The sequence below is a fragment of the Python bivittatus genome, unplaced genomic scaffold (genome assembly GCF_059951505.1).
Source record: "Python bivittatus isolate LINGU-HERP-01145 unplaced genomic scaffold, Pbiv_v1 ctg000850_np1212, whole genome shotgun sequence".
Taxonomy (NCBI): domain Eukaryota; kingdom Metazoa; phylum Chordata; class Lepidosauria; order Squamata; family Pythonidae; genus Python; species Python bivittatus.
The window spans coordinates 13962425-13986201 of record NW_028277112.1 but is presented as its reverse complement, the minus strand read 5'-3'; the positions used below and the strand labels follow the sequence as shown (position 1 = coordinate 13986201).

Here is a 23777-nt window from a genome sequence, read left to right as displayed (position 1 = left end):
GATTATTTTAAACAACAATTATTTTAAACATGTCTATTTAGCTAGATAGAAAGAACAGGAGAAAAGTCTGACAGTTTTACTCCTAATTTGCTCAATATGTTGAATCCAGATATCTCACTATGGAAAGAGATGGGTAGAAGCTTTCTTCCCTCCCATTCCTCCCCATCCTCTAGACCTAAAACGACTAAAAATGATTCCTTGGCTCTTATGATCCTATTCAGGATAGAGGGAATGAAAAGTTAATGGAAAATTGAAGCAATCTAAGAGTTGGGCAAATAGTAGGAAAGGCAAATCCATCAACTTTGATTTCATTCAGTTTCCCAGTTGTAAATTGGCTCTGTTTTACTTTGCAGATTCTCATAAACATTTCTATAATTTTATATTTATTACTCCTAACATTTATTTTTACAAGTGATTTTCCCTAATATGGCTCTTTTTCTTCATATACAGTACATTGTTTTGCATACTTTTCTTTTATTTTCAAGAGCCTCAAAATTCTGGAAGGATACATTTCCAATTTCCCTTCATATGACGAAAGGGTTTTTTCTCTGTTCAGGAGGAGAGAAACAGAGACTGAGAAAGGACTAGCAGGGAACCAGGGGTTTGCCCTATATGTTGAGTCTATGCAGAATGGTCTTTTCCCAAAGCCCTAGCTTTGACATCCAATTAATTCTGGATGAATGGTGGCTAATTTAAAACAGAAGCAAAAACGTAACTTCCAGCAGCCATGAGACCATGATAGTCTTGAAAGACAACCCAAAAGTGATTAAATAAATGAAACAAATACAGAGGGGAAAGAGGGCTACCTGACCCCTATGTTCATCACAGTGCCAAATGGTGATTTAGCATTGCCTCTAAATGTAGATGTATTGCAGTGAGTTTGAGTGCATCCTATTTAAGAAGTGGAGTCATTGAGAAAATGCAGAAAACCTACAATTTTGAGCCCTACAAGGTTATGATGTTAAGAGTCTATCATGTGTTTGTTAAGGTTCTTGTTATTTAAAGTACAGTCAGTATATATGGCTTAATCAAAAATTAGGGTTTTATTTTCTTGCTCTGAAACACTCATCACGTGTGTAGCATACTTAGTCAGAAGAAATGTTTATGTAAGGCTTTCTGATGTTGCTTGTAGAATTTATTAAAAAAATAAATATTATTTATTTGTTTATTTATGTGTTTTTCTGCCATCTCAGTCCAAATAGACTCTAGGTGATGTGCAGGTGCTAATAATAAATTAATGCAAATAATATAAATAATAGATTAATACATTAAAACTGATATAATCACTGATGACTCCATAGCCAATTCCCAAGGCCTTTTATAGGAGCAAGTATTTACCAGCTTCTGGAAGGCCTGAGAATGGGGGGCATCTTTGCCTTGGACAGATTATTTCCTAAGTAGAGAGCCCTTACAAAGAACATTCACTACTAGATCCTCTCCTGGTACAGTTTCTGTTAGGTAGGAATCCTGGGCAGGCATTTTCTACCCATTCAGGTTGAGTGCGTAAAACCTATCTTGGAAAGGTGATCTTGTAAAACATGGGCCTCAAGAAAGTGACCCATACCCTGAATTGTACTTCAAAACACACTGGCAGACAGATTCTTCTAGCAATGATGTAATATGGCAGTACCATGACTGTCCAGTAAGCATGTGGGCAGCTTCATTTTGGATAAGCTGAATTTCCAGAATGTCTTCAAAGACAGCCCTATTTAAAATTAATTACAGTAATCTGGACAAGAGATGACAAGGGCATGAGTGACCATCCTCAACACATACTGTTCCAGGTGATATATAACCCGGTATTATTAGCGTATTGATGCTACCTCACCCCAAACCAGCAGATTGATGTCTCCCAGAGACTTCATGTGGCTATTAAAGTTGATATGGGAGGGCAAAGTACCAAAGGCATGACCTCTCCCCTCAGTCATAACTGGATCCAACTTCTAAGGTAGGAGCAGAACTACCATAAAACTGTGCCTGCAACTGCCAACCCTTGCAGGAAGTACAGAAGGATAGTGCGATGAATAGTTTCAAAATTGGCAAGAGATCTAGGAAGACAAGAATGGTTGTACTCCCTTCTCTAAGTCCTGCCACAAGGGATCCACGACAACCAGTCTGGCTTTCATCTCATGCCCTGGTGTTAATCTAAACTGCCATAGTTCCATATCTTCCAGTGCTCTCTGTAATTGTAATTCCACTACTTTCTCAGCATTCTTCTCAAAAAGGAGAGGTTGGAGATAGGACAATAGTTATTCACTGTTGCTGAATCCAGAGATCATTTCTCAAGGAGTAGGCAGACTAGGACTTCTTTCAAAGCTGCTCCCTTCCCTCAGAGAAGAGTTGATTACTGCCAGTCCAACTCCCAGTCCCCTTTCTAGCTGCTTTGGCCAGTCGGATGTGTCAGGGTCTAGCTGTTTTGGCCAGCCAGGTGTGTCAAGTAGTGGTGCTAATATCATAGAGATCTTTATCTATTACCTTAAGATTAAGAGGCTCAAAAACTTCCCAGATAACATCACAAGTTGACACCTCTATCACTTCAAAAGATTCCATCCATCTGCCTTCCAACTCAGAGCAAATGCAAGTGATTTTATCCATGAAATGCTCAGCCAGACGATCACAACTTACACTAATTGGTTCTTCCGGCCCATCCTTGCCTAATAGGGTCTGGGACACTCTAAATAGTGCAGCTGGCAGACATTCCACAGACACAATAAGGGCAGGGAAGTATGTAATTGCCAAATGTTCAGTATTATGCCTGAGTTGTGTTCCTATTTAAATTGGTCGTCTTTTAGCCCTTTTTTTCCTAGTTTATACTTTCAAAAATACATGTACTATCTGATCTTTCTGTGACTTAGTGATGAGTTTTTGTTGGTAACCAGTTAAATGACTTTCCACCTCTATTTCTGCCTCACCCTTTATAGCAATATTAAAGATATCCACTCAGTTCTTGAAGTGACAGTTTATGATGAAGATCGTGATCGGAGTGCGGACTTCCTGGGCAAAGTGGTTATTCCATTATTGTATGTAAGTTGATATTATTATTGTTTTTATCATCATCATCATCGTCATTGTTATCTGCTCTGAATTTCTTTATGCTCATGGAAACAATCAGTACAGGCTGTCATTTCTCAACCAAGGTCTGTAATAGGAATACTGAAAAAAATTTAACATACTCAATTCACGGCCATGTTGAATCCCATGATAGTTAATTTTTCCTGACAGACTTGGTCCTGGTAATGAACAGGTACTTGTCAGAATTGCCACAGTTGTTTTGGGTTCTCTGTCAGTTTCAGCAGCTGGGGGTCAAAGGTCATGGAGGGAGTGTATTCAGTAGAGACTGTGAGACAGACGGCTGTCATGTCCTTTTCCTGCAGATTCAAAATGGTGAACAGAAAGCCTACGTTTTGAAAAACAAGCAGCTGACAGGGCCAACAAAGGGGGTCATCTATCTTGAAATGGATGTGATTTTTAATGCTGTAAGTCTTAACTTTGGCTTTTTTGTACTGCTAAAGAGTTCGGTTTCATGAAAGCTTTTGTTCCTGATTTGTAGAGAATTTCTGTCATTCCTCATTTTCTCTAAACTTTGATATATGCTGCAGAATACTCTTCTGCCACTGCCTGAGACAGTCACACTTTATCACTTCTCTGCTACTGCTGCTAATATATACACAAGCATGAGTTTCTGTGCTTCGTATTTCTAGCTTATAATCTTGGCATCATGATTTTGAAATGCCATAATAATGATTCTAAATGATATATGTATGTATCAGTGCCTAAATATCATGATCTTCTGATGTTTAGGTGAAAGCCAGCATCCAAACATTAATGCCCAAAGAACAGAAATATATTGAAGAAGAAAACAGAATATCTAAACAGGTAAAGATTTAGAATTGCAATGTTACTTTGCAGTTATTTATTTATTCATTCATTCATTCATTCATTTATTTATTTATTTATTTATTTATTTTTGATGAGCATTGACAGTACTTTCGCATTTATGAGAAAAGTTTATCTGGAGATACGTACACACCATGTGTGCACGCACGCACGCACACACATACACATACACACACACACACACAGAGACAACACTCCCAGCAAAAATTGAGCTTTAGAAAAGTGTCATGAGAAGCAGAATAAAGTCATCAGTTTTCCCCTGTGTATCAGGTTATGGCACAGGTGGCTGTGAACTTAGTCTAGCATACGTTTCATGGCTAATTTGACCTACAGGAACTCTCATATTATTGTGGATTAGGGAATCTATCAGTCTTTTGTTCTCCTAGTTCTAATACTGTGATGCTTATTAGAATCTTAATTAAGGCAACAAACATTTATTTGATTCTTTAAAGACTGACAAATAGGTTTTTCTATGTGTGTTTACCTTTTAGTAGCTGAAAAATTTAATTACTAATAGTGACTAGTTTAAAAAATCTATTTTGTTGAAAAATTGGTTAAAATAATATTGCAACCAAGTTTACTCTGTATTTTCATGATTACAATTATGGTACCTAAAGAGAAAGGTTCTAAATCAATCCACTTTTCTGGAGCTGATTCATAAACTGAATAGTATTTGCATAATTCTTACTTAAAATGTAGAGTTACTTTCAGTAAGGAATTTTTATAAGCAGTGAGTTAATATTTATATAATCCTAAAATAAGCAAGTACTCTTCTGTAATACACAAAACAAAATACTTTCTTCAAGATACAGTTCTCCCAGATTCTTAGAAATTAGTGAGCACATTTGGAGAATCTACATTTGCAGAATCTACTAAAGAATACTCCTTTATGAGATCATCTGAACTTAAAATATCTCACTAGAGAAATCTTACTTTAAATAAAACAGGTACAGTATTATGCTTTAAAATGCAACAAGTTAACAAGTTCTTTTCAGTGAACTTTATGAATAAACTCAAAGTAATATCTTTCCAAATGCTAGTAAAAAAATCTTCATAGTTCTTAAAAAAGACATGCATGGTTCTTCTTGTCCGTGCAAGGTTTTGTCATAACTTAAATGGAAAAAACAACAAGTAAAATTGTCCGAGAATTACTGTGTATGTCATTTCCTAGAACTAATATAAAAATAATTCTGTTTCAAAAATCTAGATTGATATACTGAATTTCTGAATCTCAGTGCCTGGAGCATGGTTACATATTTGGAACGAAAGCGTAGTAAATACAGCAGCATTGTAATATCTGTTATTGTGCTGCACAGTAGAACAGTACAGCCCTTTATATATTGCAATTACTGATAAACCTGTGGATTGACAGATAATTCCTTTTTTATTCTTCAGTAATAGCACTTTTACTCTATACAGTGTATCCTTTTAGGATAAGGTGTGAACACACTCAGAATATATTTAACAGCACAAAAGAAGCTAATACATGCTCTATGTTTCTTACCTCTAGCTTCTTCTAAGGAACTTTATGCGTGTGAAACGTCGTGTCATGGTCATTATAAATGCTGCCTACTTTATAAATAGTTGTTTTGAGTGGGAGTCACCACCAAGAAGTCTGGCTGCTTTTGTGGTATGATATTTTTCATTTAATCAACATATTATTCTTAACCATTTGTAGCATGTTAAAGGGAAAACAATTATTAATTCTGCACACAAGCTTAACAATTCCTGTTTGTCCCTGTGACCAGTGGGAATGGCTAAACAAACCATAGAAGAATTTTCTGAGGTTTGCTTAATCATTCCTGCTGGCAGGAGAAGCAAACCAGGAGCAGTCAAGTAGAATGCACCAGCAGGTTGCTTGTTCACAATAAGCCAAAACTGAATGTGCAAACACAGATAATATGTAATGGTCTCACACTTCAAATGCAGTGTTATCTTATCAACTATTCAATAAGTAAGCGATAATATCGAACAGTCAGTAGTTTTTAGAATTGGTGTACACCCTGAATTACTGATCTCTCTAAAAAAAAAAAATGAAAGTTACTTATCAGGGTTAGGAAGATTAATGCAGTGAGATCCTTATTATGTCATTCTTGATTAATTAGATTCCTGGTCCCTAAAGCTCTTCATCCTTTGAGAAACTTTCTTAGTTATATATTTAATGTTTATTTTTTTAGCCATCAAAGGCAACCCCTGATGGGTTTTCTTGCTTCATAATCTTAACTGTATGATCTGCATCATTCTTTTGGTAAAAGTTTCCTGCTCTGTGGGTAGGGTTCTACTTCACTGATTATACAGTGAATAATACTAATATTGGAGGTATATAGAAGTTGTTTTCTAGACTTCTTATAAAGCATTACTATATTAATAAGTGCAAGAAACTGAAGTGTGATTCGTTGCTTCATGTGGTGTTCAGGCAACTGTTCTACCCAAAAGAGGGGAGGGGCATGTGACATAACAGTTTTCCTATTTGGAAGAATTGAATATTACTATGGGGCTTATTCATGTGATTTCTCTACTTCAAACATTCAGGGATATAAGAAATTATTATACAGACATAGCAACTTGACTGTCTCTGTAGATTGATGGAAAACCACATGATATTAAGAATAAGACTTTATTTTATACCAATAGAAGCGAATGTGCTTTATTTTATGGAGAACACTATTTGTGATAGCTGTATACTATCCACAGTCGGAGGCTGCATCCTTCTGAGTACAAGTTGCTGGTGAACAACAGTGTGACAAGGCTATTGCCATCATCTCTGTTTTTAGATAAGTTCTTAATGCCATGGAATACAATATATTTAAAAAAAACATATTTCAGATCTTTTTCTTTACCTGAAGCCATTTGCCTTTCATTGATTCTGATGTCACACATGGGGGTTCTACATTGGTCAAGATAGCCCAAAATGTAACAGGTCTTAAGAAAGAATCAAAATCTTAACATTTTAAAATAATATTATGCTGTGATCTTTATATAACATAATCTTTTGGTTGATACCTTGTACGTACAATCTGAATGCTTTCAAAGCCTTTTGATGAGAGGCAGCTTGTGTTTGTGTGCTTATAGTCAAGACTTTTATGACTGATTCGTCATAAGGTAGATTTCAACAACAGACCTTACTGTCAAAGAGCTACAAGTACATAGCTTTTTATTATGACTAGTTTTCTGTAGCAGTTTTACCTGTGTCCCCATTGTATCTCTGAGTCTTAGTGTATTTACTGATTATAGCATTGCAACCTACATCTACTGTTCTGCAAAATTTAGACTGTTTAAAATGCCATTGAAGTAATGAGATTTTAATAGTCCTAACAAATTGGAGAGTAAATGAACAATCCTTGATGAAGTAATCAGATGAATCCAAAGTTGTGCAAAGTGGAATCCTGTTAATTTTTTATTCTTACAGCTGCTTGGGAAGGGAGGATTAACAAAATGACATCTTCCTCAAGTCATGGCAGGTGCCAGCACCTAGCCATTCTCAAAAAAACTAGCTAGTATCAGCCCTGCTTAAAACTTGGAAAGGGAGGCAACACAAAATTCCAGGATTATAGACTAGACTGAAAAGGGAAATGTCCTGAACAAAGGAAATGGTAAATTACTTCCATACAGTTTTCTGGAAAACAACATGGATATGTTCATGTAGTCAAGCTCAACTCAAGGGAGATTTTATTACTTCCTCCAGTGGGAAATTTCTGCTGGATCTTGGTTTGTTCCAACTGTGAAGTGTTCTATTCATATAACATGTTCCAAAGCTTAGGATTTAAATAGTATAGAAACAAATACTATAGTTCTTTCGGTTAGGCTAACCTCCCCCTCAGGAGATATTTTCCCCCCAATTGCCATATTCATAACTAAGTGTTCAGTTTATGAAACTACTCCGATAGAATTTTTAAAAATTAGCTTCTTTGTTCATGTTTAAATTCAGAAGTTTAGATTACTTCTACATAATTTTAACATGCAGTTATTCACAATACTTTTATGTATATCTAATATATGGAAGTCACCTCTTACACAGAAATTAGAAGAATTATCTTTGCAATAGCCTAGTGTAGGTATCAAAATGTCTTCAAAATTGGGTTTAATTTTCTCCTGCTCTTGACCAGACATCCTTCTACTTGTGGATGTTGGGGAGTGTAATGCTTTAGGGCAGATGAGGATGTATGCAACCTTTTTCGTCTACTGTCATATTACTGTAATGGGCAGAAAAATAATTGGACGTCTAAGATTTAAGTAAAAGGAGATACTTCAACATGAATCAGTGAATTATTCTGGCAGACAAATTTTAATCTGTAAATAGGTTTGTGGATAATTTGTGGTACCTTTGGCCATTTTGAATTGTTTTAGCCTTTTCAGTTGTTATACATTAAGTGCTGCTATGTTAACATTAACGTTTGATATTTTACACATTTATTTCCTGCATTGCTGTGCAGTCTTTGGGGAAATGTGCTCTAGTGCTACATGAAAGAGACAAAGTATTGATCAGGTAACATTTCAGTTACACTTATGTATGTTGCAAAATTAATGAAAATGCCAGGCAAAAATGTCAGAGTGCACAAAAAGGTGGGATTTGAATTTGGGCAGCTTAATGAAAAGTTTAAGATTTATGTTACCATATGTCCTTTTAGCCTACAGTATACAAGTCATAATGCAATCATTGGTGAATTACTTGAAGGAATATTAAGCATTAATTTATAAGAAAATGGGCAATCATCAAAGTAAGTGATATTCCTAAATGGCTTCATTTAACTTTATTAGTATAAATACTCAAATCTTGCTCTAAATAACAATAATCCTTTCATGTAAGAGAAAATGATACAAACGTTCCACATTTTCTCCAAGACCATGGAAGATTATGTAGTCTTCTTCTTTTGATTTTAGCTAACATTCATCTGCAGCCTGTTTTAGATTTTTAAAGTAAATCTAAAGCAGTTCCAGTACTATTTTTTCCTGTTTTAGTGCTCAGATTTATTTAGCTTAGGTTAGTACATATTTATGTAAACTATTTCTGTGTTTAGCCATCACACATGAAAAACTAGAGGTGCATCTTAAAATGATTAAGGTCTTACATTGTCATTACAAGTTTATGATTAATAGGGAAATCTTAAGATAACAGTAATAGAGAAACATAAACATTATTTAGTAGATTCCTTTTGGATAAATGTGCTTTTGGATAAGACTGACAAAATTAAGAAATAGTTCATGTAGTAGAAAGATTTTGGAAATAATTCTGATAACTTAAGAATAATTAAGAAGCTGCCCTCAGTATATAAAGAAATAGTTTGTGAACAACAATATTTATATTCATTTTTATTTATTTAATTGTATTATTATATATTCCAACTTTTCTCTAGGAGCTCAAGGTGCTATACATAGAATTCCGTCCCCTAATTTTCCCTACAATAACCCTTATCTTGGGAGGATGGAAAGTGACTATCCCAAAATCATCCAATGAATTTCAGTGGATAAGTATGGATTTTATCCTGGGCTTCCATAGTTCCAGTCCAGTAACTTAACCATTATACAAAAGTGGTTTTTATTTCAGTGGTAAATAAATTAAATTAAATAACTAGGAAAAAAAAAACAGACTCTGAAACTTAGCTCTTTGTTGTTTTTGTTTTTTCACAAGTAATCAAAACATTGCATTTCTATACTATATTGTTAATTTACTATTTAACATTGTTTTCTCATGGAGGTTTGTAAGAGGGACTTTCTTTGAAATAAGACAGTAGCAGTTGAATATCTTCTGGACCATAAACCTGGGCAGATGGCATACATCTGTTATTGCCATAAAAGTGTACTGAGATTTTCCACAGTTACAGAACATATTCATATTGAATCACTGTGGCAATTTCAGTCTGTTTACTCTGAGAAAATAACATTTATTGTTAAATTCAGAAGCCTGCTTGTAGCATTTAACCATAGTCTTTTAATCCCCATGTTCTCTCATCAGAGCCTTTGGTGCAGAGCCGACCAAAACAGCTGCTCCTGTGGGCCTGAGGTTTGGCAGGACTGCATCATTCCAGATAGGGGAGAGAGTTTGGGAACTAGAGGAGTTGGTGAGACACACAAAATTGTGTGGAAGTGCGTTCCATGTCCATACTGAGTATTTTGATTTAAATTATTTCTTTAAAAGAAAATAACTTGCCATACTGATTTATTTTGTATCAATATTTAAATATTCAATTGAATAATTTAGGCATACCCTGTAGGAACCACAGAATTCTATGCATATCAGGACCTGCTTCTAAGAAATAGAGGGGAGGGATCTATGTCATGTGTACAGCAAGAATTGAGTTTGTAAACTTGTTATTGCAGAATATAGTGCATTTTCATGATCTAAATCTTTTGTACTACCATAAATTACTGTTCTCCTTGGATGGGAAGTTTGTATCTAGCAAGGGATGGGGGGAATAGAATGCACCTATCTGTGAAGAAACAAGCTGTTGATGTGTTGATGCTTGGATTTTTGAAAATGTTCCTTTCTTCCTGATGCATTAAGTACATTAGATCAGTTCTCATATATTAAGGAAAATAATTAATCTCATGGTGGGAATAACTCAGGCTATCTAATCCATAAATAAACACCTTGATATCTCCCCCCTTGGGTATGGGTTTTTTTTTTCCAGGTTCAATTCCATTTGTTGAAGTAATGCTTAACTCGTTTTGCCTCCTTTGTGTGTACATCTCAAATGTTCATAATTATCTTCTTCATTTGTTTTCAAACTGGGACTGTTTTTGAGCTTCAGGTGAAATTTTAAGTAACATCAACACTTCATTAACAACTTTACTTAAATTTCTTATTTTAATATAAATTTAGCAATGTTACAAGAAAAAAAAAACCCTTACAACATGAGCAGTGGTTTTTTTTATTATTATTATGGAAATTCAACATGAGCAAAATTAGGAATTTGGATTCCAATTTGTACTTAAATAACATTTTAGTGTATTTTATCACTCTGGGGAGACATTTATTTCTTGCAAAACAAGAAGGTAGATATTCTGGAGGAGGGATTTGATTGAAATCACCTTTCAGAAAATAATGAACTCTTAATTTACAATGCAAGAAACTGGGAAGTCTACAGTATTCTATTTGAAATGTAGAATTGTGTTTCAGAAATACTTTTTTACAGATGAAATTAAGAAAAAAGCTAATTAAAACTTGCTTTATTTATAAGAGAGAGAGAGAGAGAAAGGCCATTCTGTAACAGAGTTTTCAGGACAGTTCACAACAATCCTATTATCCTTAGCTTTTTCACAGTTTTAGGAATCTGCTGTTTAAAATCTGACAATTATAATTCCTAGATCATCAGAATAAAAATACAAAGTAAAAATTATGATATTTTAAAAAGTACTAACAATAATTTGCTCTGAAAAAAATGAACCTGCTGTTAAAGGGCAATACAGAATTAGGATATACTGAAAATGCAATTAATGTCAACCGCGTAGTAGCCTTCATTACTCTCAGAATTATATAGGCAACATGATTACCATGTCTCTATTCAGATTATAATGGATCACCTTCCTTAACTAGAAATGACTCATTAATGGGCCAATTCAGGTTCTTCTCTACCTCATTAAAATGATAAAGCTAAAAAGAAGAAAAAAGGCTAATCTAACATTAGTTGATCACTGTCTAAAAAGTAAAATCTACTGCAAGTGAAACTTGACTCGTGGTGACTTCATGGCCATACATACTTATTACTTATTGTTGATGTTATAGTATAAATAATGACTCATGTGGAAGTAATATATGCAACATGCTATTAAATGTGATTTAATTCCAAAATAAAATGATCAACATTTGATGAACCTGTTTGGACCATCTTTATGTCTGTCTGCATAAGCATTCTAAATAAATATTTAACATTAAAAATAAATCCCTCTGAACTGCATATCCATTAGGTCACCCTTGATACTCATCATTTTTGTTTTAGAATACTTAGTATGTGGCAATAAACAATATTCCTCCTATTACTTTTCTATAAGATTGTCACCTAGTCAGTGTTTTGTCCTGTAATGAAATCAGTGTGTGTGGGCAGCGTCTCTCTCTTTCTTCCCTTCCTGTTTATAATGGGTGAGATGGGGGAAAAGACTCCTCTCTTTCATTTCATGTAGTGTTTAATCCTAGTGATTCTCTCCATATCATCCCTACCAGGGTGGTTTAGCTAGCAGCATTTCATTTGCCTCCCCCCTCCTGTCTTTCCTGCCATAAAGCTTTGCAACTCCTATCCTTCATTCCTAAGCGCTTTGTTTACAGCACTTTCCTTCTCTACGCTGTTCCACTTGCTGTGCATAAGATCAAGGCAGAACAAGCAGACTAGAGTGTTTTCTGGGCTGGGCTGAGATAGCAAGAACTGTTGGCTCAAGTTGATGGGAGGCGTGTATGCCTACTTACCTTACCTCTGAAAGGCAAATGCACATGGTTTCAGTTTGAACTAGAAACACTGCAACTAATTCTTAATTAAACTGAAGTCGTAACAAATGAATGCTTGAATCCTTCATGAACAAGCGTTTTATTGAAAGAAGCTCTATGTATATTTAGATAATACAAGATTTGAGTAATCTGTAATTGCAGTCTTTATGCAACTATTTTTATTTATTATTTATTATATTTTTATTTATTTATTTATTATTATATATTATATAATAGCAAGTCTATTATTGTAGCACAGATGCATGAAAATAAAATTAAAAGCATAAGGCCATATTATCAACATTTTTAACACTCTTAAGCAGATTTAATTGTATTGCTTCTACTCAGGAATTTACATACTAACAGATCTAATTTATATTTTAAAATCACTTAGGCTATATAAATAATCTTGTTTGAGCTTTTATTAGTTAATTATTTTGGGTGCAGTGCATGCTATTCCAAACTGAGTATTTTCTAAAGCTGGAAGGCAGTCTGTGAAGTTAGTAATTATTTCAGGAATTACTAGTTTCATAAACTTCTGCAGTTAAAATCAGTAACTATCAAAATATTCTTACAGGACAGTTTTTCAGTGAAATGGTGTTTGTTTCTCTATTTCTGTGCTGTGGGTCAACTAGCGTATCTTCTTTCCTTGAGCAGATACAATATGTATCTATTTCAGTGACTGAGCATTTGAGTGCACCTCTGCAAGTCACAGCTGATAACTCCGGCAGCCCATCTCGTACTAGAATGGTATCACTGAACTGTCTGGAGTTACCTACCAAAGAAACAATTACTCTATCAGGGTCAAATACCCTTTCACCTTTCTACCTGAACACCTGCAAATTGAGCTGTATCCCATTCAGAATTTTAAGAACAGAGCCATTGTAAGGGGGTAGTTTGTTTCTGGGAGAAAATTATGCCAGTTCTCTCTTAAATGAAAGACAAGTCTGTTGTTACTTAAGGGATATTAAGCTTCACTGCATTTTTGAGGAAAACAAATTTGCTGTAACTTTATCTCTAATGTAGTATTGAATAGGTGCAAATAGACTCTATAGCATGTATAGCAGAGCAAGAAAAATAAGAGTTTGTTAAAGCAATGAAAGGGATTTGTAACCCTTATTTTTCTAAGGGATACCTTATCAGAATCGGGGGTTAGAAGGGAAAATGTCTTAGTTACAGCCTGAACATTAAATAGTTGTACAGTAATTTACCAAAAGTATCATTCTACAGTCACAGTGAAATTACAAATTTCCTGAAAGTAACTAGGCTGATGGTCTTTGATTTAGTGCTTTAGTCAGTGAGTTACTATAGTAAGGCTAAACCAAAGTAGTTATTGCCGAACTGTGTGAATCTTCATTGTGATAATGCCTTATATATTCATTTGCTAATTTCATTATTTTATGTTTTATTTAAAATATAGCTAAAATGTATTAGTACACGTTTCTCCTTCATGTTAGAGTCTTTATTGATAATTTGCAAAACAAACTGTCATCTGCTATTTTTATTAGGAGTTTGAGGTTTTAGCCAGCAATTTGAAACACATTGTGGAAATAAGACATGTGTTGTCATTATTATAATTTATATAATTGTGAAGTGAGCTTGAATTTATGATAACAAAAATGTGCAGTTGAGTTAGGTTTTAAATTGAAGTTAAGAAATGTGGCATTAAACCAATACATTTATAGTGCAATACTGTGTATACCTACACAGGAGTAACTCCTATTAAATTTGGTAGAAGTTGTCCCATAGAAATTCGTATAGGATTCCAGTCTTATTGTTGTATCTCAAAAGTGCCAGTGTATATGGCCTACATAATGCCAATTATGTATGCATAATTGCCAATTTAATTGCCAAAGTGTTGTATCCTCATAAAGAATTTTATTTATCTACAACTGACAAGTATATAGATGGTTTCATTTAGGTAATATTTCAGTACATTGCTTTGCTTATTCATCTCATTTGAATGTTTACTGGTTTTCTGCATTTGAACTTTTTTTTATTAATTCACCATAGCAATGAGATTTTATGGAAGAAAAGCTTATTTATAAATTATATCCCACCCTTTTAATGTATGAATAACTTTGGTAGCAAAAATTGGAAGTGAATGAATTGGCTATCTTGTTTTCTTTAAAAATATATTAATGAATTCTGTATGAAACAAAATTTACTCGTATTAATGTTCATATTGAGAACAATATTTCTGAATCATGAAGGGACATTTTCCCATATTGTGGCCCACCCAAGATTGCAAATTATATACATCAGAGAGAGATTGAAGCAGCTAAATTGTATGTGATATAACCATCAAGGGGCAGTTAACTGACCTGAGTATTTGAGGTTTTTTAAAATCCATATATTGTAGTAATAAATTATTCTTATTAAATATCTGAGGCAAATATAACTGATTTAGAGATGATGGAGATAAATACATTTCAAAAAAGAACCTGCATGTCTTCTATTCCTTGCCTTGCCTTGTTTTTTTTTTTTTTTAATCGGAACCTGCAGTGTTATATACATTTAACTGGAATAAGCCCGTTTTGTATAGTTCAAAGTAATCCTGTGCAGTTTTACTCTCAGTAAATCTCAATTTCACTAAATAACGGTTTTTGAATAATAAGTTTCAAACCAAACTATAAATTGTAATCCTGTGCACAAATTAACGGATATAAAATCTATTGTAAGTGTCATTTCCAAATAAACATAGAATTGGCCATTAAAATGCAAGCCAGAGTCAATATAAGTGAGATTTCAGTAGAATGAGAGACAATGAAAATGTTTGTTGCCTTGGAAGCATAATGCCTGTCTATCATATCTTGTGTTCCTTTTTTATCAATGGCAAAATGCAGACTGTTCCCTGGATGACAGAACAGACCCTTTTTTTACATGAGGTTTATATTATTTTTTATATATCTACTTTAAAATTGTATTATATATAATTTGTGCTGTGGACATTAACGGTATGATTTCATTGATGTACAACTGATTTTAGAGAAACATTTAGTCCAAAATGGATGAGATAAAACTTTAGTACAGTCTAAAGTTTAAGTATAGCCAAAGCCAAGAATTTGATTAGAATGATTTATTATATCAAGGTTTTTCTTTTACTCGATGTTTGTCCTTGATATAGCCATTTTAAGCTTCTTTTTAACAGTAGCCTTGACTGCTACACAAATAATATAAATTAAATACCAAATCCACAAAAGTTTTATAAATTAATGACAAGTCATCCATCTTTGAGTTTAATGCTGCATTTTGCAGCAGCTTATGGCTTACAGTTGACAATCTCAGTTGTGTATTTGTTCTTTTACAGATTTTAAGTACTGTAAAATACCAAAGATCAGAGACCTTTCAGAAAACTCTTACCCTAAAACATTTTTCTTGATGTTCTTTCCTCCCTCCCTCCCTAGAATCATGAGTTTTTATTTTTATTTGTTTGAATATTTGTTGTCAATAAAAATAATTTTGTAGGGGGAAGTTTTCAGTGCAAATAAGAACATGATTTTTCTCTATTACATAGTCCAGAGAATACACCTGCTTAAGTGTAGAATTGTAGCATAGATAGCAGCAGATTATATGACAATATTAAAGAAATATCTAAAAAATTAGAGAACATGTATTTGCATGCGAAATGCAATTTTAATATATAAACAGAAATGTAAAATTTTATTCCCAGAATTTAAGTTTATTGGCACCATTAAATATGAGATTCTGTGTTGGAATTAAGTTTAGTAATTTAAATCTAAAACTGGACCATTTTGTACCTAGTTGTTTCATTTTTTACAGATAAAAGCTGTTGTCAGACTTATTCTTGAATTGTTTTTAACAATACAAGCCTTTTCCTTAAATTCATTATTTATTATAAAAACATATACTTGGAATAGAAGCACTCACTAAATTGTAGTAGTGCTTTAAAGGACACTGAACTATTTTAATGTCAGTTTTTAAAAGTAATTTTATGCATAGAAGATATAAAGCAGTTTAAAAATAAGAAATGTATTTAACATTAAAAAATACTTGAAAGCCTTTTCATTATCCTATTTTGACACAATTAGATTCAACAGCTTAAATGTGTATGCCTGTGGGTTATTCTTACTTACCTGTAATTTAAATAATAAAATATAGGGGGAAATTGCAAAATACTCAGATTTGTTTCTTTTTAGATTACAAAAGGTAATGAGTGGAATTGATCTATTAAATATGAAATATAGGCTGAAGTATTACACATATACTAAGTTATGATATTTCTTTTGAATGATTTAAAAAATGATTAATATCTGTTCATTAACTAACACATGCAAAGATATCTTAATCTGCATGCTTAAAATATAATAAGAAATACATAGAATCAAATGGTGTGCTTGATTTACAACCATGTATTAGTGCTTTATAGTGTAAAAGAATTCTAATAGTTATGATTACATATATTAACTAGTATACACATTAATCATTTTTATTATTGACTTATAGCACATAGTTTATCCTATCATGCAGAAAATAATAATTATTTAAAATATATTACAGAACAGTCAGTTTGAAGTATGTGAAACTACTACCGTAGGAATGTTTCACCCACTCTAGGAAATAACATTTAGAAGTAAGCTAGCCTGCTTGTAAGTTGCCCAGAGTCACTTTTTGTGAGATGGGTGGCCGTATAAATTTAGAGATTCTTTCTGGGCAGCAGAAGCACAAACAATACTTCATGTATCAGTGGTTGTTCCTTTCACTTTAATATTAGAAACAGCTCTTTATCACATGTGCTTCAGTGGCAAAGTCAGCTAGAAAAGTAATTTACAAAAACCTACCTATTAGTACATTTGGTCATTTGTAGTAAGCAACATTTGTAAAGTCGCAGCATTTTTCCTCATTGTTGAGCTTATTATTTCTCATTTCTGTGAAAATGCTGGAGTATTTGGGGTTGTTTTGGTTTTTTTTAGCTCAGTTTATTACTTCTAAAAATGTTCAATAAATCTCATTCTTTAAAGTGAAAAGAAGTTTTGCTAGCGTTGCATTAGCAGAAACACTGAATATTCCTAACAATGGAGTAGGGACACAGCTGGGCAATTCTAAATTTTAGAAAAAAGCAAAAGACATTCTTCATACATCTGACATTGCAGTATTTTTATGGTATTGCTAATTTATAAAACTTTTGCTTCCTCCTTTGAACAAATTAATGATAAATAAAATGTTGTTCTGCATTTGAACCCCTAGGTAGCACTATTGTCTCACAAAAACAGTGACATCTCAAGGCAAGGCTTTATTTATTTATTTATTTATTTATTCTTCATAAACCAAATCTAACTAGCACTACATTTGTATAGTTTTCAGACTTCAGTGATGAACTGTGCTCTTACAGCAAGTGGCCTAAATATCATGCTACAAGATTCTCTTTCCCTGGGCTATCTGATGGAGGAAAAGGACAGTGGCAAAATCCAAATTATTAGCTGAAGTCCAAAAGTTACTTTGATATGGTATCTGCAAAGAAAATTTTCTTTTAATGTGTTGCTTTTCAGCTATCAATACATCTGTGAGGTTCTGACAGACTATATTCCATTTCCTTTATACAAAACACTATTCAGCGCTTGCTTTATTTTCAACTCACTAATGAGCTAAATGAAGTCTCAATCTCTTAATCTTGCTTTTCTTTTCATCTCTAAACAGGGCCACCTACATGATTTCCATTTAGCTATGTGAGAGAAATGCAGTTGTTCCTATGAGACTGGCATGGAGCAGTAGTAAGCAATTCTTGTACACTGCTTTTACACCATTTATTATGTAGTACTCTAAACATTAGCAGCATGTATGAATAGCTGTTGCTATTTCAGGGTTCCTTGGTAAATGTAGTTAATGAACAGTATAGAACGAAACATTAAAGATTGCTTTCTTTTTCATTGTCCTAGAAGTTATCTTTTGCTTTAATAGTTAGTAAATTGCACACATGCTACTAAAGTAGACCTCTCTCTGGTTCACATGACCTGTCTACAATATTTTGAATCATCCCAACAGTAATGTGTTTTTACCAGATAGTTTTTCCTTCCTTTAATACAACTTCTTCTTAGTTCTATTATTCTCATAGTAAGTATATATTATGGAAAAAGATGGAGCTATTATTCTGATTTGCAATCATGGCCTGCTTGAATCAAAATTTGTAGCTTCATTCTATTTTACTAATAACAAAGCAGGTAAAAATATTGTTTTGAAGTTATAGATTTGTTATACCTTGCTCTGAGAAAGGTGGACTTCAATGATTACAATAGTTTCCTTTTATTCATTTGTTCCTCCCCCCCCCCTTTGGTTAACATAAGGCAGCTGTGAGTGCAAAATTCATTGAGATTCACTAAGTGGGATTAAAAAAACCTACAAAGGCCTATTAATGTGCATCTTTATTATTCCTTTGTCAGCGTGCTGCACCATGGGAGACTTGAAAAGGGAACACTACAGCTTTCTATGAACAAGCTGTTTTCTAATCATATTATCTGTGCATTCGTGCGTATACTAGAACATGCAAAGTCAAATGCAGGTGGGAGGGAGCTACCCTTTGACTCACTGTAGCAGCAAAAATATTTCAGGCTATCAGCATGGGAGTTTTCAGCTTTTCATTGTCTCAATAAAAAGAGGTATCTTTATCTTGAAGGCAAAGAACACAAATAGATCCCTAACGTGTTTGCATGAATTCTTAAAAAAAAGAAGCAGCAGCAGCTTGCAATTAAAAATAAAATAGTGAGGGAATTCAAATACAAAGAAACTGAGGAGAAGGATTATGGTGAAATCTATTCGGAGTGAATTCAATAAAGTTAAAAACAGGAGCTTCTATGGTGATACCTTCTTTCTTCCTCCCTTTCCCTCCACTCTAAATTTCTGTGGTCACTAGCCAAGTTAGAACAAATGGTGCTTACAAAAATCTTGATAGCTTGATCTGTCAAAGAAGAGAAACTATTTCCATGGTATACCCCCAAACAGACCTTATCAAATGCATGAGTGCTTTGAACACAAATGCAGACTGATGTAAAGGAATCTTCTGTCTGAGCATAACAAAACCTTTTTACAATGTCTTATGTAACATTGCACAGTTTAGCTACCAAATTGTTACATTTTAATTATGATAAATAATCATGTAGAGTCATCTTAACTTTGAAAATATGTTTAGAACCATGACTAAAACAAATTTTGGGGAAACGGGAGAATCTGGTAATCATAAATATTGTTAGAGCTAGAATCCATAAGCACTTTTGCCAGTACTGCAGCCTTACCTGCTTTCCTCTTTAAATGCAACTTGTCCTTATGCCAATGGATATGATCCTAGAGGATCCTTCAACCATTTTTTCAGTGAGGAAAGATAGGGGACTGAGAAATCCCTGGCCATTAATTGGTTTGTATAAAATATAGAATCTGGTTTAATTTACAGTGTTGTAATATATATTTTCTTTGTCCATACATTGCTTGCCTAAATTAACCAAGTCTTGTAAAAGTTTAATGACTAAGAAATTGATTACAATCTAAGCTTATGATTCCAACATGTTCCCTGGAGGCACTACTGTTCCTGCAGGGACATGCAGAAGTATTGTCCATATTGATTCTCCATTTATTTTATTGGGAATATAAAATACCTACCCAATTGAAAATGGGTGGTGGTGGTGGGGGAATGATTCTCTCATTCCACTAAGGTCCATACCCTTTTTGTCTGTGTTTTCTTTTAGCCTTCTCTTTTTGTTTCCTCTCTTTTTTTTTCAGTGTGAGAGAAAGTAACATGACTATAAGTACTGGTCTTACTGTTTGGATCCAGCCATGTCCCTGTAATATCTGAGCTTTGGCGCTTAAAACAGAAATCTGCATATGCTTTTAGATTCCCCAAATTGAAAACAGTAGCCTAATCTTTTGTGATCTAGAACTCACTTCTTCATGATGCATTTAAGCCAGTGATTCTCAACCTTGGCAGCTTTAAGATGTGCTGACTTCAGTTCCCAAAATTCCCCAGTCAGCATGCTGGCTGGGAAATTCTGAGAGTTGAAGTCCACACATCTTAAAGTTGCCAAGGTTGAGAAAAACCGATGTAAGTATCACCCTCAGTTGAAAGGTGGTGGTGGGGGGGGGAGTACGCAAATCAGCCATGATTTGATTTGAAGATTCAGTTCAAAATTCTAATTCAGTAAGTCAGCTTAATTCAGTGAGAAAAACTGGTTGGAATTTATAGAATCAGTTCCAACAGTTGGTTCAATAAAAGTGTGTGTGCATGTACAAAGTCCATCAAATGTTTTGTTTCGAGTTGAAGGCACCTGATTGAATATGATTCAATTCAAAGGGATGATTTGATTGAAACTCTGAACTGAAATTTTGTATAATCCTTTTTGATCTATAAAGGAAAAATGGTAATCAGTGGGATTAAATGATAGTGAAATGTAAATAGAACAAATTATACTCTCCCCATTATCTATCTACCTTTCTTTCTTTCTTTCTTTCTTTCTTTCTTTCTTTCTTTCTTTCTTTCTTTCTTTCTTTCTTTCTTTCTTTCTTTCTTTCATATATATGTATGTGTGTGTGTGTGTGTGTATCCGTCCATCCATCCATCCATCCATCCATCCATCCATCCATCCATCCATCTTCACAAAAATGCTACAAAGCTCTTTATTGGTTTTGCTGCAAGAAAATAATGTGGCGCACCCTTCAGAAGATTTTTACCTTTGGAAAATCAGTGATCAGATTGGAACCATTAGACGGCTATTCATTTCCCATTTTTACAATATGGTATCAAACGTATAAATATAGAATACACTTGACATCACAATAAATACAAAATCAAACAGTCTGATACTGTGGATTCAGAATGTCAGTAATAGCTGCTCTTTTTCCTATATCTTGGCTGCTATAAGCAAAGAAAGTTCTCTAAAATAGACCTGTCCCATTGAGTCAACTACAATATGCTGTGTATGCTCTCATTTCCTGAATAATGAATATAGTATGGGACACCTCTGAGCATTTTAGTCAAAAGCAACAGAAAAAGGATTGGTGAAACATAGTGGAATGGGATCTGTCCGCTCCAGATTTTCATGAATCATGTTCTTGTAGTAGTGTAAAAATAAACTCTGAGATCCTTAATTTCCCAAACTATTGAAATTTATAGATATTCCATTAGCCTGCAATATGTTCATGTTATTATAGACATTAAAGCATTCTCCGTGTGCTAATACTAATGTAAGGTCCTGGCTCATGTGAAACCCACCGTACAGTCACCTGTACATGCAAAGGTATTCCATCGGCAAAGATAGAAGCTGACATCATTGGAGCCTGGTAGTAGGGTGTGGTATATTATCAGGAACATGCACATGTTGAGCATCTGGATGCCATAATACATGAAAGGGGTTAATCTCATGCTGATTTCTGACAGGGCCATATGCTTAAAGTTTCTAATGTAGTCAGGTCACAAGACTGAGGAAAAACCTAAAAATGGCAGCGATGAACTAAGGATGATTAAATTACTATTGTAAAACAGTTTCGCAAACATTGATGAGTAACAGAATTGTGTCTAGATGATATGTTGGGTTCTACCTTTAATAAAGCAGAAAGCTATAATGAGAAAGTTATGTTCAATTAATGTGGTGAAGGCAATTTTTGTGCTTCAAACTCCAGTACTGAATTATATGCTTACCATAGTGCCAAAAAATTACTCATCAACCTTGTAAGGAGGACTGGATGGGGTAGGACTGTACCAGTAGGAACAACTTAATTTGTTTTTTAAAGTAGGCCTCGCTAATTTGGGAACATTTTGCCACTTTCTTAGGAGCTGCTCACCTTCTAGTCACACGTGTCTGTTTCCGTTGATATTGCTTCTGTTCTGTAGAACATATTTAAGCTATAATGATTTGTAATGATTGATTTTGCCTTGACTTTTCTCTCTTCCTATTGTCCATATATATAAAACCTTGTTTTTCCACATGTTTGTAAATACTCTGAAATCCTAATGAAAGCTGTTTCTAACAATGTTAAGCTCAAAGTTAATTAACTAAAATGTTGATTGTGTCATGGCATCTGTGCAGGTTTTGGTTAACATTTCCCGTTGCTGTAGATATTGAGTTTATTTTCATGTTTCGAAGCAAATTCTCCTGATGTCTTCAAATTATCTCCTTGGGGGTGTTTTTTTCCTGAGATAATCTGACAGAATTTTCCTGCAAGATATGCCCATCAATTCTTCACATACAGCACCTCTGTGCTTCAGGCTGTATGCAAATTTAATGCCCATCTCATTTCTGTTTCTCTTACATGGATGACAGATATTGCAACAACAACCTACACATTTCCCTATGGGGATTTCCATAGGATTTCCTTACATATGAGAACATACATACATTTCTGGTTTTACATGTATCTTTCCATATAATATTAGGAACTTATATGCAGAGAAATGGGAGAAATTTATGACATTGTACATAGATTAAATGCACAATGTACCAAGATATGTCTCTCTGTCCTTGGGAGACTAATCATTACTAGAAAAATAGATGTGGTCAGCTAAAGTGATAAGCAAGTAATATATATTGAAAAATAATTCCTACGATTTGAGGGTTTCTGCCTTCATAAGCAAAACAAGAAGCTACAGCATAGGAAATGAGTTTTTGTTTTGTTATTTCAAAATCAGCACTGTGAGTGCAAATGATATACTAGCATTTGCAAGCAACCTTTTAAATATAGGTCAGATTTTTCATAAGAGACTAAAAGTTTCTGAAATTAATTTTCATTATAAGTAGCTTAAAAGAATAGTGGTGTACATGTTAACATTACCTCTGTATTTTCAAAAGAAAATCGAAACATACATCATCCTAAAGGTGAGGGGAGTAACTGTGTTGCTGAATGCTTGAGAACAGTAGAACTATTTCCTGTTTGACAGTTTCTTTGTAGCTAAGGACCTCAGGAGAATGCAAAATGAGCTTGGAGCTAACAACTAGGCCATTCTCATACACAAAACAAGTAAGCACACTTCCATCTTGGCCACAGCTTTGTTTCCAGATATGAGCAGGGCATGATTATGAGCAGGTCATGGCAGTTAGAGAATCATTAAGATTGCAGAACTATTTTTTCTGCCCTGCTACCTTGTGCAGTGAACTAGCTTGGGATTTTTTTTTTTTCAGAAAAAAAATAATGTTCTGGATAAAATGGAGATGGGACCTATGTGCCTCTCAGTGGCTTCCTGCTCCTACTCCATCCCATTCCACTCTAAACCAAACCTACAAAAAAATTGACCCTGCTAATAATTTTGTAATGCCCCTGACACCCTCCTGCAGCTCTCTAGAACTTTGGGAATCTTGAGTTACAGTCCTGACCCCTCAAACATTGCCTACCTCTGAACTGATGGAGGTGAATTATGATATCTGCCTGTTATAGATGTTTGGGATTTCTAGATCTCACAATGGCCAAGAATACTGGACATCTCAAAATTAAATCTCTGAGTAGATCCCTGAAACCTTTGCAGCGGTCA

The 23777-nt window shown here is 34.1% G+C and overlaps 1 protein-coding gene across 2 annotated transcripts in view; it reads left to right on the top strand.

Moving 5' to 3' along the window:
• The window catches only part of MCTP1 (multiple C2 and transmembrane domain containing 1), a 197444-nt gene that overhangs the window by 114590 nt on the left and 59077 nt on the right, over positions 1-23777 (top strand). For both annotated transcript variants that reach the window (XM_007425963.4, XM_088130050.1), the window contains 4 exons: positions 2922-3024; positions 3375-3476; positions 3802-3876; positions 5408-5527. In XM_007425963.4, the coding sequence (XP_007426025.2) occupies positions 2922-3024; positions 3375-3476; positions 3802-3876; positions 5408-5527 (400 nt within the window). The remainder of the gene's footprint in view (positions 1-2921; positions 3025-3374; positions 3477-3801; positions 3877-5407; positions 5528-23777) is intronic.